General features: G+C 37.2%; 1 non-coding gene and 1 gene segment (V, D, J or C); one reads left to right on the top strand and one right to left on the bottom strand.

Moving 5' to 3' along the window:
* The first annotated feature begins 9,799 nt into the window (after positions 1 to 9,799).
* LOC114632937 lies at positions 9,800 to 10,376 on the top strand. The segment is given in 2 exon segments: positions 9,800 to 9,931; positions 10,054 to 10,376. Coding segments are annotated over 2 exon segments (378 nt in total).
* Positions 10,377 to 10,787: 411 nt separating this feature from the next.
* Positions 10,788 to 10,925, bottom strand: LOC114632938. The gene has a single exon (XR_003713154.1). It is a non-coding gene; the product is annotated as a small nucleolar RNA SNORA17 (small nucleolar RNA).
* Positions 10,926 to 14,038: the final 3,113 nt, after the last annotated feature.

Below are 14,038 nucleotides of genomic sequence, written 5' to 3'. Positions count from 1 at the left end.
TTTAGGTCTATATAGTATTGGTTACTGTTCTTTTTGATATTACCTAATACCAGGAAATGAGCATCTTAATTCAGGTATATTGATCAGAAGAGTTTTAACTTGGTGATCTGTTGTTGGATCATGTTGCCAACTTTAGAAAATTTTTAAAGAAATTTTAGAAAAATGATTGTTATAGGGTTGAAAGTATATTACTTCATTACAAAAACCCAAACCAACCAACCAACCAACCAACCAACCAACCAACCACAACAAAAACCAGAAAAGCTTCCTGAGGAGTGGGAGAAGTGAAAGAAGAAGACTCAGTAGTCAGAAAGATGTGGATTCTCACAGATAGGGTCTCCCATATTGGGAACGATTTTGCCTAAATGAGCTGTAAGTATCTTACAGGGGTAAGTTGGGTCAGAATAGGAAGGAAGTCATTATTTTTAAGTTGGTGGAGAACAGTAGCTAATCATTTGAGATTAAGGAAGTATTAGGAAATGGAAGGGGCTGGTGAATGTTGATAAATTAGTGTCAGTTATGTACATAGGCCCATAAAGGGGTCAGTCATTATGTAGTGCTCTAGCATGAGAGCAGTGTGGCTCCATAGGGGTTGAAAGTTATTGGCACCCTTGGCTACAGGGAGCAATGGATGTTAATGAACAGACAGAGTAAGCAGTTGGATGAGTAATTAAAACTGCCTACCTTTAAGAGGTGGTGCATTTTGTTTCATAGGGGTATCCATCTCTCCTATGTAGATTAATGGGCAAGGCAAGAGTAGACTCTATAGAAGTATTCTGGTCAGTTGTAAAAGGAAAAAAGTAAAAGACTACTGTCAAGTGAAAAAACTATTTCACTTTTAATGTTAGAGGTAGAGGGATACTTCAACAAGAGTAAAATACGAGTTGCAGTGAATGAAGCCAAGGACTGCAATACAGAGATAAAAGAATTCTAGCGGAATTTTTTTCTTCTAGGTGCAGTCATTCAGGAAGATAGTGGTATTTCCAATAGCCACTAACCTTGCCTGGTACTGACTAACAATTGTAAATTGGCATGGAAATTTAAAGCAGGTTCTTGTTGGTGCTCAGCACAAATTAGTTATATATGGGACAACTTTATTTATAATAGCCAGAAACTGGAATCAACCCAGATTTTACTCATTCAAAGAATGGATAAAGAAAATGTGGTATATTTACAGAATGGAGTATTACTTAGCTGTTAGAAAAAATAAGACACCATGAAATTTGCAGTTAAATAGTTGAATCTAAAAACAAACAAACAAACAAACAAACAAACCCAGACCTTCCTGATGTAGGCTGTAAGACCCAGAATGTCAAACATAACATTTTCTCCCTTATAAGTAGTTATTAGTAGGTAAATAAAGAATAATCTCACCACAAATCACAGAGCCAGGGAAGCTAAGAGTAAGGAGGGCTCTAGTGAGGAGGCAGGCATCTCCTTGGAAAGGCAAAATTGAATAGATTTTGTGGGTGGACTTGGGGACAGGAAGGGTATGGGAACAGGAAGGATAAGGTCTGGGAGGGTAGGATGGGGGCAACGGTACAGTGAGAGACTACTAGAATAGGCAGTTATTTAGGAGATAATGTAGGAACCTAGTGCAGTAGGAACTTCTGAGATTCTATGAAGGTGACTCAAGCAAGGACTCCCAGAAAAGGAGGATACAGAGCCTGGATTTCTGTAACCAGGCAAGACTTTTAATGGTTCTCTGGGACACCAATCTTACCACATAACTTTTAAACCACAACTTTCCTGCCTGCAAGATATGCTGGGACAATGGTTGCTCAGAGCCTGTAGCAGTGGTCAACCAAAAACTGGTCTAAATTGAGCTTCTAGTCATGAAAGGCATCCCATGCCTGACTCTAAATGGATAGGCAGAGACTGGAAGCTAGATGTCTCAGAGACCTAGGGTGGAATCAAACAGTACTGACTAAAATGGAAAAAAGGTGTCAACGAAATGATTGCTAAGTATATTCTGCTATACCTGTAGATTGGTTCCTAGCCCATTTGTCATTAGACAGACTTTCTTCTACAGTTAATAGTAGTAAGTTTAGAGTCCTAAATCTAAACATTAGACAGTGCTCTAGAAACCCTATAGAAATAGAGGAGGAAGGATTGTAGAAGCCAGAGGGGTGGAGAATACCAGAAAAACCCAATGAATAGAACAACCCAGCAAAGTCTAGAAGCAGTCACAGAGAACGAAGCAGCAATTATATAGCTTGCATGGGTCCGTACTAGGTGTTCTAGACATATAATGTAGTTGTTTACCTCTGGTTTTTGTGAGACTCCTAACAGTATCAGCAAGGGTGTCTCTGACTCTTTTGCCTGCTCTTGTGACTCCTCCTCTGATTGGGTTGCATTGTCCAGCTTAATATGACTTTTTTTCTCGTCTTATTGTCTCTTGTTATACTATGTTCAGTTCATGTCACTAGGAGGACTGATATTTTCTGAAAGAAAATGGAAGAGCGAAGGATATTATTTGGGGTGAGGCAACAGGGAGTGTGGATCCTGTGGGATTTATTGCATGAGAAAAGAATAAAAACACAGGATATGAGAAATAAATGACTTGAAATCTAAAATATCTCTGCTATATTGTGCCATTTACATAATGTCTTGATTTTACTTCTGCAGATATCTTGGGCTTGTTATTAGGTATTCACATTTTCAGTGTGACTCTTCTAATAAGCACAAATTGCTTTATAGTCATTCCATTCCTGATTTCTCCAAAATGTGCAAGAACTGTCTGATTGCAATTCCTCCAGTAGAGGGAGGCATAGCTTTTGCTTTTTTACTAGAGAGATTACAACTCAGTCAGTGTTCCCATAGGCCTTTGAATTTTTCTATTTTCAAATAGTTATACACTCATAGGAAGTTGTCAAATATTTATAGACAGGAACTTACTCAGCTTGAACACAACCTTCTCTTTAATTGATATGTTTTATAGTTAAATAAATGAGGAAATTGAAAGAATTTTTATGTTATTAATGAACTCATTTTCATTTATTTGCTTTGGTGGATGTTGTGTATGTGTGGTGTCTCTAAGAACACTGGTCACATAAGTAGTCTGTCTTTTCAGAATCATAATTATATATTTACTGCACTGCTAACACAAAACTCACTGGTGTCACTAACCCTCCTCCAACTCATAGCAAGAACTCTAGAAAAATCCTCAAACATTATATATGATTTGCTACTGGTGTACTCTATAACCTTGCCAAGCTGCATTCATGAAGAATTAGCTTTACTTTACATAAGAGTCCAAAATTTTGGTATTGAAAAGCTTCAGTTTGCCATGTTACTAGATGAAGAACATTTAAGCACTTACTGAGTTCTACCTACTTCTTGAAGAATTCAAATCAAACATTTTTTTTTAACTAGTTTTGGTATGAAAATAACTATTCATTTCTTTGCAAAGGTACCCAAGATTTTTTTTTAAAGCTTGAACTGTATAATAATTCTTCTTTAAGTGGTAGAAATATTTACAGAAGTACTTTTTAGTGTTATCACTTTATAGTTCTCATTAAAATATCTGATTATCCACTTCTCTTGAATCCTTACAATCAGGGTGCTAACATTATATTTTAAATTGTTCCATTCCATATATAGATTTAAAAAGACTTTCTATACCACGTTTGGATGTTTAACTTAAAAACATCTGCTTGTGTCTTCTTTATGTCTTATTCAGGGAATGTCCATGCTAATCATTTTCCATGTTCAGATTAGAGTATTTACACAATTAATAGTGTGATTTTATTGATTTTGAATTTTATTTACCTTTTTACATTCTAAATATAAGTCCCTATTTGAATACATAATTACTATGCATTTTATTTCAGGCTGTAAATTATCATTATATCCACCAGCTAGATTCTATTTTAGATTCAATTTTTGAGGTATAAACAAATTAATATTTTGTCTTATGTAGGTGGAATTAAGTCAACAAGTATACAAAATCAACTCATCATCACTTGCATCCTGGCTGGCTGTGTTAGCACATTTTAACTTACATACTTTTATCAGATTAAGTTCTGGATTTTAAGTATTGTCATTTTTGTTACAGTAAATAAGCACTTACATGCATTTTAACTCATTTTGTCTATAATCCATTCTCTTGGGGCATTTCATTGAATTAGCTAATTATATTAATTATATTAAATTATGAATATATTACTTCATATAAAATTGGCATTGTTCCTGATGTGTTTTTCTTTAATTTTCAACAGTTATTGTTTTCTGTGTAGCATTTTTGTTTGACCTGAAGTTTAATACCTATAATTCCAAAATGTATTTTCATTTTTAATGTATGTATTCCCTTGCATATAAGTATACACACACACACACACACACACACACACACACACGTGTGTGTGTGCCTATATATGCATTTATGTGTTTGTTTATATGTGCATTTTGTTTCCTTGGAATTCCTTGCTTTTTGATCTTCATATAGAACTTGGTATAAACTGAGGTATTAAAAAACAGAGCTTATTAAATTTGTTTTAGAAAGAACCAAATTTTTTCTAAATATCCACCAATATTTTGTCATTTTATGTAATAGTAATTCTCACTTTCATTTCAAATCCTGAATGTAGCATATAAAAATACTGATCTCTAGTAAACTGAAAATACTCTATGCAAGAAGCAGTTATCACTAGCTGGGGAGTGGTGGTGCACACCTTTAATCCCAACGCTTGGGAGGCAGAGACAGGCTGATTTCTGAGTTTGAGGTAAGCCTGGTCTACAGAGTAAGTTCCAGGACAGCCAGGGCTGCACAGAGAAACCCTGTCTCGAAAAACCAAAAGAAGAAGAAGAAGAAGAAGAAGAAGAAGAAGAAGAAGAAGAAGAAGAAGAAGAAGAAGAAGAAGAAGCAGTTATCACTAGTTCCACTGGAAAACTTCTTACCTACAATGTTAAAACATGGCCTCTTTTTCCAGAAAGTTGTGTTGTAGTTCAGTGATATTCAATAGATTATGTAAGTTTCAAAACATCAGCTGAAAATGGAAGTGGTAATTAGGATATTTAGGATGAAGATTTGTGAGAACAACAAAAAAGAGGTCACATTTTTACCCAATTGTAGATTATGTGCATCTTATTTTTAAAAGAGAGTTTTAAATATTTTAAAATTAAAAACTCCTGCCAATTGTTTTAAAGGAAGATTTCAGACAATTAGCCATTATTTGATTTTGTTGCGAGATTCAGGGGCTACTTGTATTCCCTACATGTTTGGTAGGACAAAAATATCAGAATAAATAGATTGTAAGTTACAAGGCCTAAAGAGAGGCAGAGTTGACATATAAGCTCATCTTACTCCTAGGTATCCTTTACAAATAAAATTATTAAATTGTTGTATGACCAGTGCTATGAGAAACGCTTGTTATGAAACATGAAGCAGAAAATATTTTGTAATTAACACACTGTTATTTACCCCTTCCCCTCCTCCCTAGCCTTCTTAATTTCACTTCTGTTAGGTTCACCGTTATGGGATATCCCAGTGTCTGACAAAACACAACATATATCTTCAAGAATTTAAGAAACACTTTACTGTGTATCCAAGTATGAATGATGTTGGCCTTGGAACAGATTTAAGTTACCGCTCATTTCATGTTCCTTTCTATTCAGTCTCATGAACATTTTATAGTAAAAGAAAAAAGAAAGTCATGAACTTAGCCACTTTTGAATATACTGGTGGAAATATTAACAGGAATACTAAATTAAAGTGGAAAAATCATTGTAGGCCTCAGATGATGACAACATTCTAACTCAGTCTTGTGACTGTCGGCACCTTATGGTTTGTTAAGTTAGTAAATTCTTTTACCTGTTAGTTTTATATGCTCTTATAGGTAAAATAGTTTCTTGAGTTTCCCAGGGAGCTTTTGTCTTTACTTTTACAAAATTCAAGAGCTGTAAGAATTGACAGAGTCATAATTCGCCTCAATATATTTTACTTTTATTTATGACAAGGATGAACATTTTTCGGCTGTAGAATCAATGTTTCAGTTTGAATCTATTGTGTCTTCTCAAATGCCTGTGTCGAAAACTTAATCTTTAGTAGATAATACAATTAGGAAACTTAGTAAATAACAGACTCTATCTAGTGAGAAGCAAAAGTAACAGTTGGGTATCTGAAGAAAAGTCATTTTTGATTTTTTTTTTCTGTTTTTTTGTTTTTGTTTTTGTTTCTAGAACTTGTCCTTTAGTCTCTCATGGTCACTCTGTATCATTTTTATTCTTTCATTCTGTGACAAAGCTACTGTACTTCATGTACCCTCTATCTTCATGTTTTGTATCAACTCTGGCCCCAAAACAATACATTGGAATCATAATGGGTGACATTTGAAATTCTGTGAGAGAAAAAACCATGTCCTTCTTTAAACTTATTTTTCTAGTTTTCTCCATAGAGTTACTCACAGCTAACAATCAGGGTTTTATAGCCATGAATAACACTGAAACCCTCCCATCTTAAATTAAGCCTCTTTTCACAATATCACCACCTGATAATAATTCTAGAATGTTGCACTATTAAGGAAAGCCATAGGCTTAGAGAAATCATAGACAGTGTTTTAATTTGGTTTTCTCTGGCTAAATGCCAATAGCTTCAGAACTGATTAAAAATATAGTCTTCTTAAAGTTCTGGCAGATGTTAGCCCTCTCCTGAATTAACCTCAATGATAAGGAGATCTGAGATAATCCTCTAGACTCCAGGTATCACAGTCTAATGCTAATACTTAATCTTCCAAGAAACTATCACCTTAGCCTGAACAATGGGCACTATCCCCCATGGTTCTCTTTTACATTGTAACAACCATTCTGTATAGCTCAACTCCCTCTCTCCCTACTAGAAAAACACGTGTGATGATACTGATCTCACCCATATATTTCAGAATGTTCCTGTCACCTCAAACTCATAACTTAACTACACCTGGCAAGTTCTTTTAACATGTCAATTTCAATGTAAAACTTCTAGAGCCTAGACTTGGGTAATTATGGGAAGGTTCAGTGAGGTCCATTATTTCCAAACCATTTGCTTGTATTGTCTCCTTAAAAAATGAACTTTTTGAAATCTGAAAAAAGAATCAGAAGACCTATTTATTAATCAACAGAGTAGGGAGACACATATATCTCAACGTATGCAGGTATGTATTCTATATGTGTTAGATAGAGTCCTTTAAGAAATTGTTGAATGGGAATTGAGTCCACTGATGTTAAGAGATAGCTGAAATATAGATTAATAAAGTACCCAATAATCAAAAATAAAGAAAAATAAAAACAAACAAACAAACAATGGAACTGGCTATGGCAGTCCAACATTTGAGACTCTTTAGTAGCAATTTAACATTACCCATATTACGGTGATTCCTTATAATTGTCAAGGACAAGAGACTCTGGAACTGGCCCATGGAACCTTAAAACCATATCTTCATAGAAAAAAAAAAGTGGGAGATATACGCCTGTACACCACAAATTTATTTTAAAGGTTTTTTGTTTTTGTTTTTTTTAATTTGGATGCCAAGAAAATTTCTACTGAGTGTCTATGGTGCTCTATAGCTAGGCATACTTATGCATAGGTGCAAGAGTAAGAAAGGCTTTCTTGTCAGAATGACCTAAGACAGGCTCAGTCTTGTTAATGAAATAAAAAAGGGGGATAAGCAGAGAGCCTTTGGGGCTTATTGGCAAGAATCTGACATGGGCCAAGGACACAGAAATGGGCTGCTTGGCAGGAATATGACATTGGCCAAGGACAAGGCAGTAGGCTTTAGGGAGGAATTGGACATTAGGCTAAAACAAAGAAGTAATCTCAGGCAGGAACCTAAATATTAGGCTATAACAAAGAAGCAACTTCAGACAGAAATCTAAATTTTAGGCTAGAACAAGGAAGTAGGCTTCAGACATCAAATGACCTTGTGCTAGGACTGGGTAGTAGGCTCAGATACTTTGATCATCGTAATAAGCCCTTAGAAACAGTGATCACAGGAGTGTTCACATAATTGGCTTTAATGCCTTGCTTTTTCTTTGACTATTTGTGTTTATTGTATTGATCGTTCCTTGTCTATTTGCATCTATGGTTGGCCTTCAACCTAGAACTGACCTTAATACATGCATATAATCAAAATAGCATAAAAGCATAAAGGAGGAGGGGGGATGGCATAGGGTGTTCTAAGGAGGGAAAATGGGGAACAAGATGACATCTGTTTTGTAAATAAATAAAATACCTAATAAAAAATAAATGAAACAAATAAAAAGGAAATTGTTGAATATTTTTAGAAAGCAACAATTATCACTGTTATACTATTAATAGACACTTTCCTAGGATGATATAATCAAAACCAAAATTGTTTAGTTCTTAGTGCAATCTAAGACCTATTGATAAAAGAAACTTAAAAGTTTTTGGAAATCCCTTTGTATTTCCACATATCATTAAAGGAGGTATGCTAAGAATTCAAATCCCAGATGCCCTGCATATTAATGACTCACTTTTTTCTAAGTTGAGAGGAACTGTCATCCTCCTATTAACACACAATAAAAGTGTCTGATCCATCTTCCTCAGATCCTAGGGATATCATGTGAGAACTCAGAAATGTCTCCAAGCCTCAAAAATCAGAGAGACACAGATACAGGTATTAGACACAGGCAGAAAGAGAGTGCAAGAAAGAGGCAGGGAAGGCAGCTTTACTATTAATCCATGCAAAGGGTGCTGTGAATTTTTCCCTATGGGGATAGTGCTCTGTATATTGAAGAAGGTGCCTTATGATTAGGTCTTTGTTCTCACACATCACTCACGTGCAGGTCCTTGGAAAATCAGTGTGTATAGACTCATGTCACAACATTGTAGGGCCTTTCATAGTTAGTTTCTGAAAGAGCTGTAGGATTCCTTGGCTTCAGGACAAAGTATTGAAGATTGAATTGATTGTACTTCTCATGATGATGAATAAGTTAAGATGGTCATAATAAAGACATAAATGTCTGATCTGTGGATTTCAAATATTTGTGTTATAAGGATGCACAAACATTTTTTTCATTGTAACTTGTTTGGAGACTGAGAACTACACGCAGATGGTGAGGCTGCTGCCTGAATCTGGATAATACCTCCAGGTACTGCTCAAGAACAAAATGTGTAAATAGCAGTGTTTTCTGTTATAGTACTCAATTCTCTCATCACCAGTCAAACCTTTATGTTGAGGAACTGTGGGAAATAGTAGTAAATGTTAGAAAATAGAAAAATATGGAGGATCCCAAACTCAGCAAAAGTTGTACCCATTTAATTTGTAAGTGTGAAAGTACCTTCAACTTCACATGGAGTCAAAAGTTTAAATGACACAGATTCTTGAGATCAAGGTGTTATATGTACACCTATGGTGGATTTCAGCTCTTTGGACTGTAGTTATCAAAGTGAATACTTTAAAACCTTATATTTTAATTCAGTGATAATGGTTATGATGAATTGTCTTTTTAATTTCAAGAGATGTCTACTCCAAACACTTCACAGTAGAACACATAATTTTTTTTTAGCCAATCAGAATTATTTGAATGTGTTAATATCTAATCATTTTTCTCTGTTGTATATTCTCTGACATTAGGATCTATATTACCCATCGTGTCTTTTAAATATATTATTCAAAATAGAGACTGCTTACAATAATAATGTCATCTATAACTATAAATTTTTGAAAAGAAATTCATTTTCTGGAGATATACAAATGGTTTGACCTCAGGTGTCTGGGGACACTGGGCTTGTGCTAAATACTGAGATGAGTAAGCCTTGCAGCTGTGCCCAGTGCTAACTGGTTTCCAATGATTTGCATGAACTCACTGTACAGCCTTAGGGACTTCTTTATATACTACTCACACCCTGTGCCATTGTCATTGCAGTCAGGATTCAGTATGGATATGAGGGCTCCTGCTCAGTTTCTTGGGTTCTTGTTGCTCTGGTTTCCAGGTAAAATGAACTAAAATGGAAACCTCATTTTTACACTGTGATTAGTGTTGGCTGGCATTTGGGGACTGTCCTGTTTTTATCATGCTTACCTATGTGGATATTCATTGTATCTCCATTCCTAGGTACCAGATGTGACATCCAGATGACCCAGTCTCCATCCTCCATGTCTGCCTCTCTGGGAGACACAATCCGTCTCAGTTGCCGGGCAAGTCAGGACATTAGCAGTTATTTAAGCTGGTTCCAGCAGAAACCAGGGAAATCACCTAAGCTTCTGATCTATCATGCCACCAACAGGGAAGATGGGGTCCCATCAAGATTCAGTGGCAGTGGGTCTGGGTCAGATTATTCTCTCACCATCAGCAGCCTGGAATCTGAAGATATGGCATATTATTACTGTTATCAGTATGATAAGTCTCCTCCCACAGTGATACAAGTCATAACATAAACCCCATGGAAGCAGAAGTGAGAGGCTTGGCTGCCCCAGCTGCTCCTCCTCATGAATCACCCACTCTAAGCATTTCTCAGATGTTACAGGTCTCTCTGAGAGTTTGGGGTCATGTTAGTTGTGGGCTTAGGTGTGCTATGTCCTACTAAACCATTATGGTCTCAGACTGTTGGTTTTATTAGGCTATTTCCCTGTCTTGGCCTCATAGTCCTTGTCTGGTGGTCACTGAGGGCTTGTTCCCTACCTTGTCCACCTTAGTGGCCCCTTGAAAGTATTGCCTGTCTCAGACTCACTCACGTCCATAGCCTTGGTCATAGGAAGGTTTCTTCTAGTCTCTGGATCGCCTTCCTGGAAGACTGTCTAGTCTTGCCTCATGCTAGTCTGGCTGTATTAGGCTTACCTCTTTCAGGAAATGTTAGGCTACTTATCATTCAGACATTCAGATATCAGGACAGTGAGCTGAGCATAGACATAGCCTCTCTCTTCTCTGCCTCCTACTGACACTCATATGACACAAAATACAGACCTCCAATGTCTCTGGGAGGCAGGAGTGCACCACAGTCTTGATCACTCTAATTTTATATAACACTCATAGGAAGTTGTCAAATATTTATAGGTAGGAACTTCTGCACCTTGCACACAACCTTCTCTTTGGTTGACACGTTTAATAATAGATTAAATGAGGAAAATTAAAGAAATCTCATATTATTAATGAGCTCATTTACATGGTGGATGTTGTGCTTGTGTGTTGTTTCCAGGCATACTGGTCACATATGCAGTTTGTTTTCAGAACAATAATCGTGTATTCACTGCACTGCTACCACAAAACTCACTGATGTCACTACTCTTTCACGAACTCATAGCAAGCACTACAGAAAAATCCTCACACAATATGTATGATTTGCTATTGGCCTACTCTGTTGGGTTGTGGGCTGAGAGAGGCAATGGGGTACCCAGTTGAGTCTGCTTCTAACCCCAGAGACCCTAAAGGGACAGTAGGAGTTGGCGGTACTCCTGGGCCTCTTGTTTCCTCTCACTTAGCTTCAGCCCCTCCGAAAGAAATGTTTGTGGCCTTCAGTCCAGTAGCACAGGTAGAGGGCGTGATTACAGTCTGCAGAGCCCCAAGAAATCTCCATATTAATGAGATACCTAAAGGCTATGTGGTGTAGCCAATTAAGCATTGTTTCCCAGACCCTCCTCTGTACAACAGATATTTGTACAGGCCCACCCTGAGAACACAGGGTATAGCTTTATCCAATTTCAGCTATGCCAATAAACCTTTTAAAACCATGGACTTCCTCTCATACTTGGGGCCCACCATTGAGAACCGTGGAGGTGGACCCTCAACTACCAAGCGGCTATTTAATCTCCTGAGGAGTTCTTTTCTATAGAGGCCTGCCAACTCAAGCAAGCTAGATGAGGAGCCATGACCCAGCCAAGCGAGTCACCTCAACCAAGAGTCTCATCCACCTCAAGGGGCACCCTGGAGCTTCTCTCCCTTGCCCCTTTCAGCTGTGTGCTACTCCAGTTCGTATGGCCCCCGTCTCAGTCCTTCTGCATCTTCCAGCGCTCCTCGAAGTCAAAGGGCTGAGACTAGCTGGTCTCCAGCCAGCCACCTCGGCCTGGAGACCCCCAATCCAAGAGCTCTGCCCCCGTGGGACATCAGACTGGGATCTCCCCATGCCCAGAGTGGAACTCAGCGGCTTCTCATAGCCCAGCATGTGCCTGGTGCCGCGCGGCATGAACTCAGTCAAATTCCCGCACTTTTGCCCTCAGAGTCATGGTTCCTGTTGTTCTCGCTGCCTGGGGCAGCAGAAGCGCAGGAACCATAACTCAGCCCAATAGGACCCACGCCCACGTGCAAGCTACAGTCCCGCACTACTCTGTAGCCTTGCCAAGCTGTGTACATGAAGAATTAGTCCAAGTTTTTGGTATTGAAGAACCCCAGTTTGCCATCTTACTAGGTGAGGAAGATTTAAGAACTTACTGAGTTCTAGCTACCTCTGGAAGAACACTTCTTAAGGCTTTTTTTTCTTTTCTTTTTCTTTTTTCTTTCTTTCTTTTTCTTTATAGTTTTGGTGTAAAAATGAGTTTTCATTTTCTCTGCAAGAGAAAATGAGTTTTCATTTTCTCTTCCAAGACTTTTTTTAAAGCTTGAATTGTATAATAATTCTGCTTTTAGTGGTAGAAAGTTTTGCCAAAGTACTTTTCAGTGTTATCACCATTAAAAAGTCTTCTCTCCAATCTTTACAATCAGGGTACTGTATTTTACATACATTTTTAAATACTGTATTTTAAATTGTGGTGTTCTCTATATAGATTTAAAAAGATGTCCTATACAAAGTATTCTGAGCTTTTGAGACCATATGAGGCTCAGGAAGAAAGAAGACCAAAGTGTGGATGCTTCAGTTCTTCTTAGAAGGGGAACAAAATATGCAAGGGTGGTAATACGAAGACAAAGTTTGGAGCAGACAGTGAAGAAAAGGCCATCCAGAGGCTTCCCCACCTGGGGATCTATCCCATATGCACAAACCTATCTTAAACAGCAGTGTTGTAGGAGCAGATTGGTGAACATCAATGTACTGGTTGAGCAATGCACCTCTGTGTACACAACAGCAGCAAACTTTCCTGTACTACTTCTGCATGTCCACAGATCTAATTGGACAGTGCCATATATATATATTTACTAGTAAAGAAGTGCAAATGTTTACTCAAAATTTGTTTACTCAAATAACAAAAACTTCCTGCATTGCACATGGACACAGATGTGCTTGTGCAGAAATAGAGAAGTGCACCCTGATGTTCTACTAAAGATGTGTCCATGTATTTCCTGGTAAACATGAACACATGGATATCCATGAACAGTATTCTACAGAGATTTCATAGTACAAAAGCACACATGGAAATCAAGTAAAGGAGTGTACATAGATGCATTATTATAGGAGATATAACATGTTCTTTTAAAGCAGTACACATGCATGTACGAGTACAGCTGTCCTCAGATGTATTGTTATAGAGACACAAATGTGATAAGTCCTACAGTCATACTTACAGATGTGTGACATGACTTTTCATGGAGCTAGACCATTGTACACAGGGATATAATGGCACACCACTGAAGTCAATGTACTAGTAGGGCAGTGAATATTCATCTATTATTAAAGCACTACACAATTTTAATATACACCAATAATTAGTCCTTGTTGTAAGGATATAGTGCACATTTAATGCAGCAGAAATACCTTTTTGTGTTATGCAAAGGCAATAAGCCCTTAAGAATAACAGTCTACTGTCTGCTGCTTAAATAGCACCTTAGTGAGGGCATATTCAGGGTTATGCCTCAGTGACAGGGGACATGCCCAGAATCTTCAAAGCCCACATTCCAATACTGAGCACTAAGTATATAAATAAATAATTTAAAAAATGAATCCTAACAGCTTATAAAACAGCCACATCAAAGGATCCAAAGCCCTTCATCGAAGCTAAATATTCTCGACTGCAATGAACGTTAAATAATAATGTAAGCAGGCCCTCCAAGTGTTATTTTTATCCTCTCTGTATTTAAATTGTATTAAAACCCCCACTGTTTATATTGATTAAAGCCACTATCTATAACCAAATGAGCTGACACATTTTTTCTAATACTTATTTCCATGTTTCTG

This window comes from Grammomys surdaster, unplaced genomic scaffold, assembly GCF_004785775.1.
Source record: "Grammomys surdaster isolate TR1022 unplaced genomic scaffold, NIH_TR_1.0 459, whole genome shotgun sequence".
NCBI lineage: Eukaryota > Metazoa > Chordata > Mammalia > Rodentia > Muridae > Grammomys > Grammomys surdaster.
This window is presented reverse-complemented; position numbering and strand designations above follow the sequence as displayed.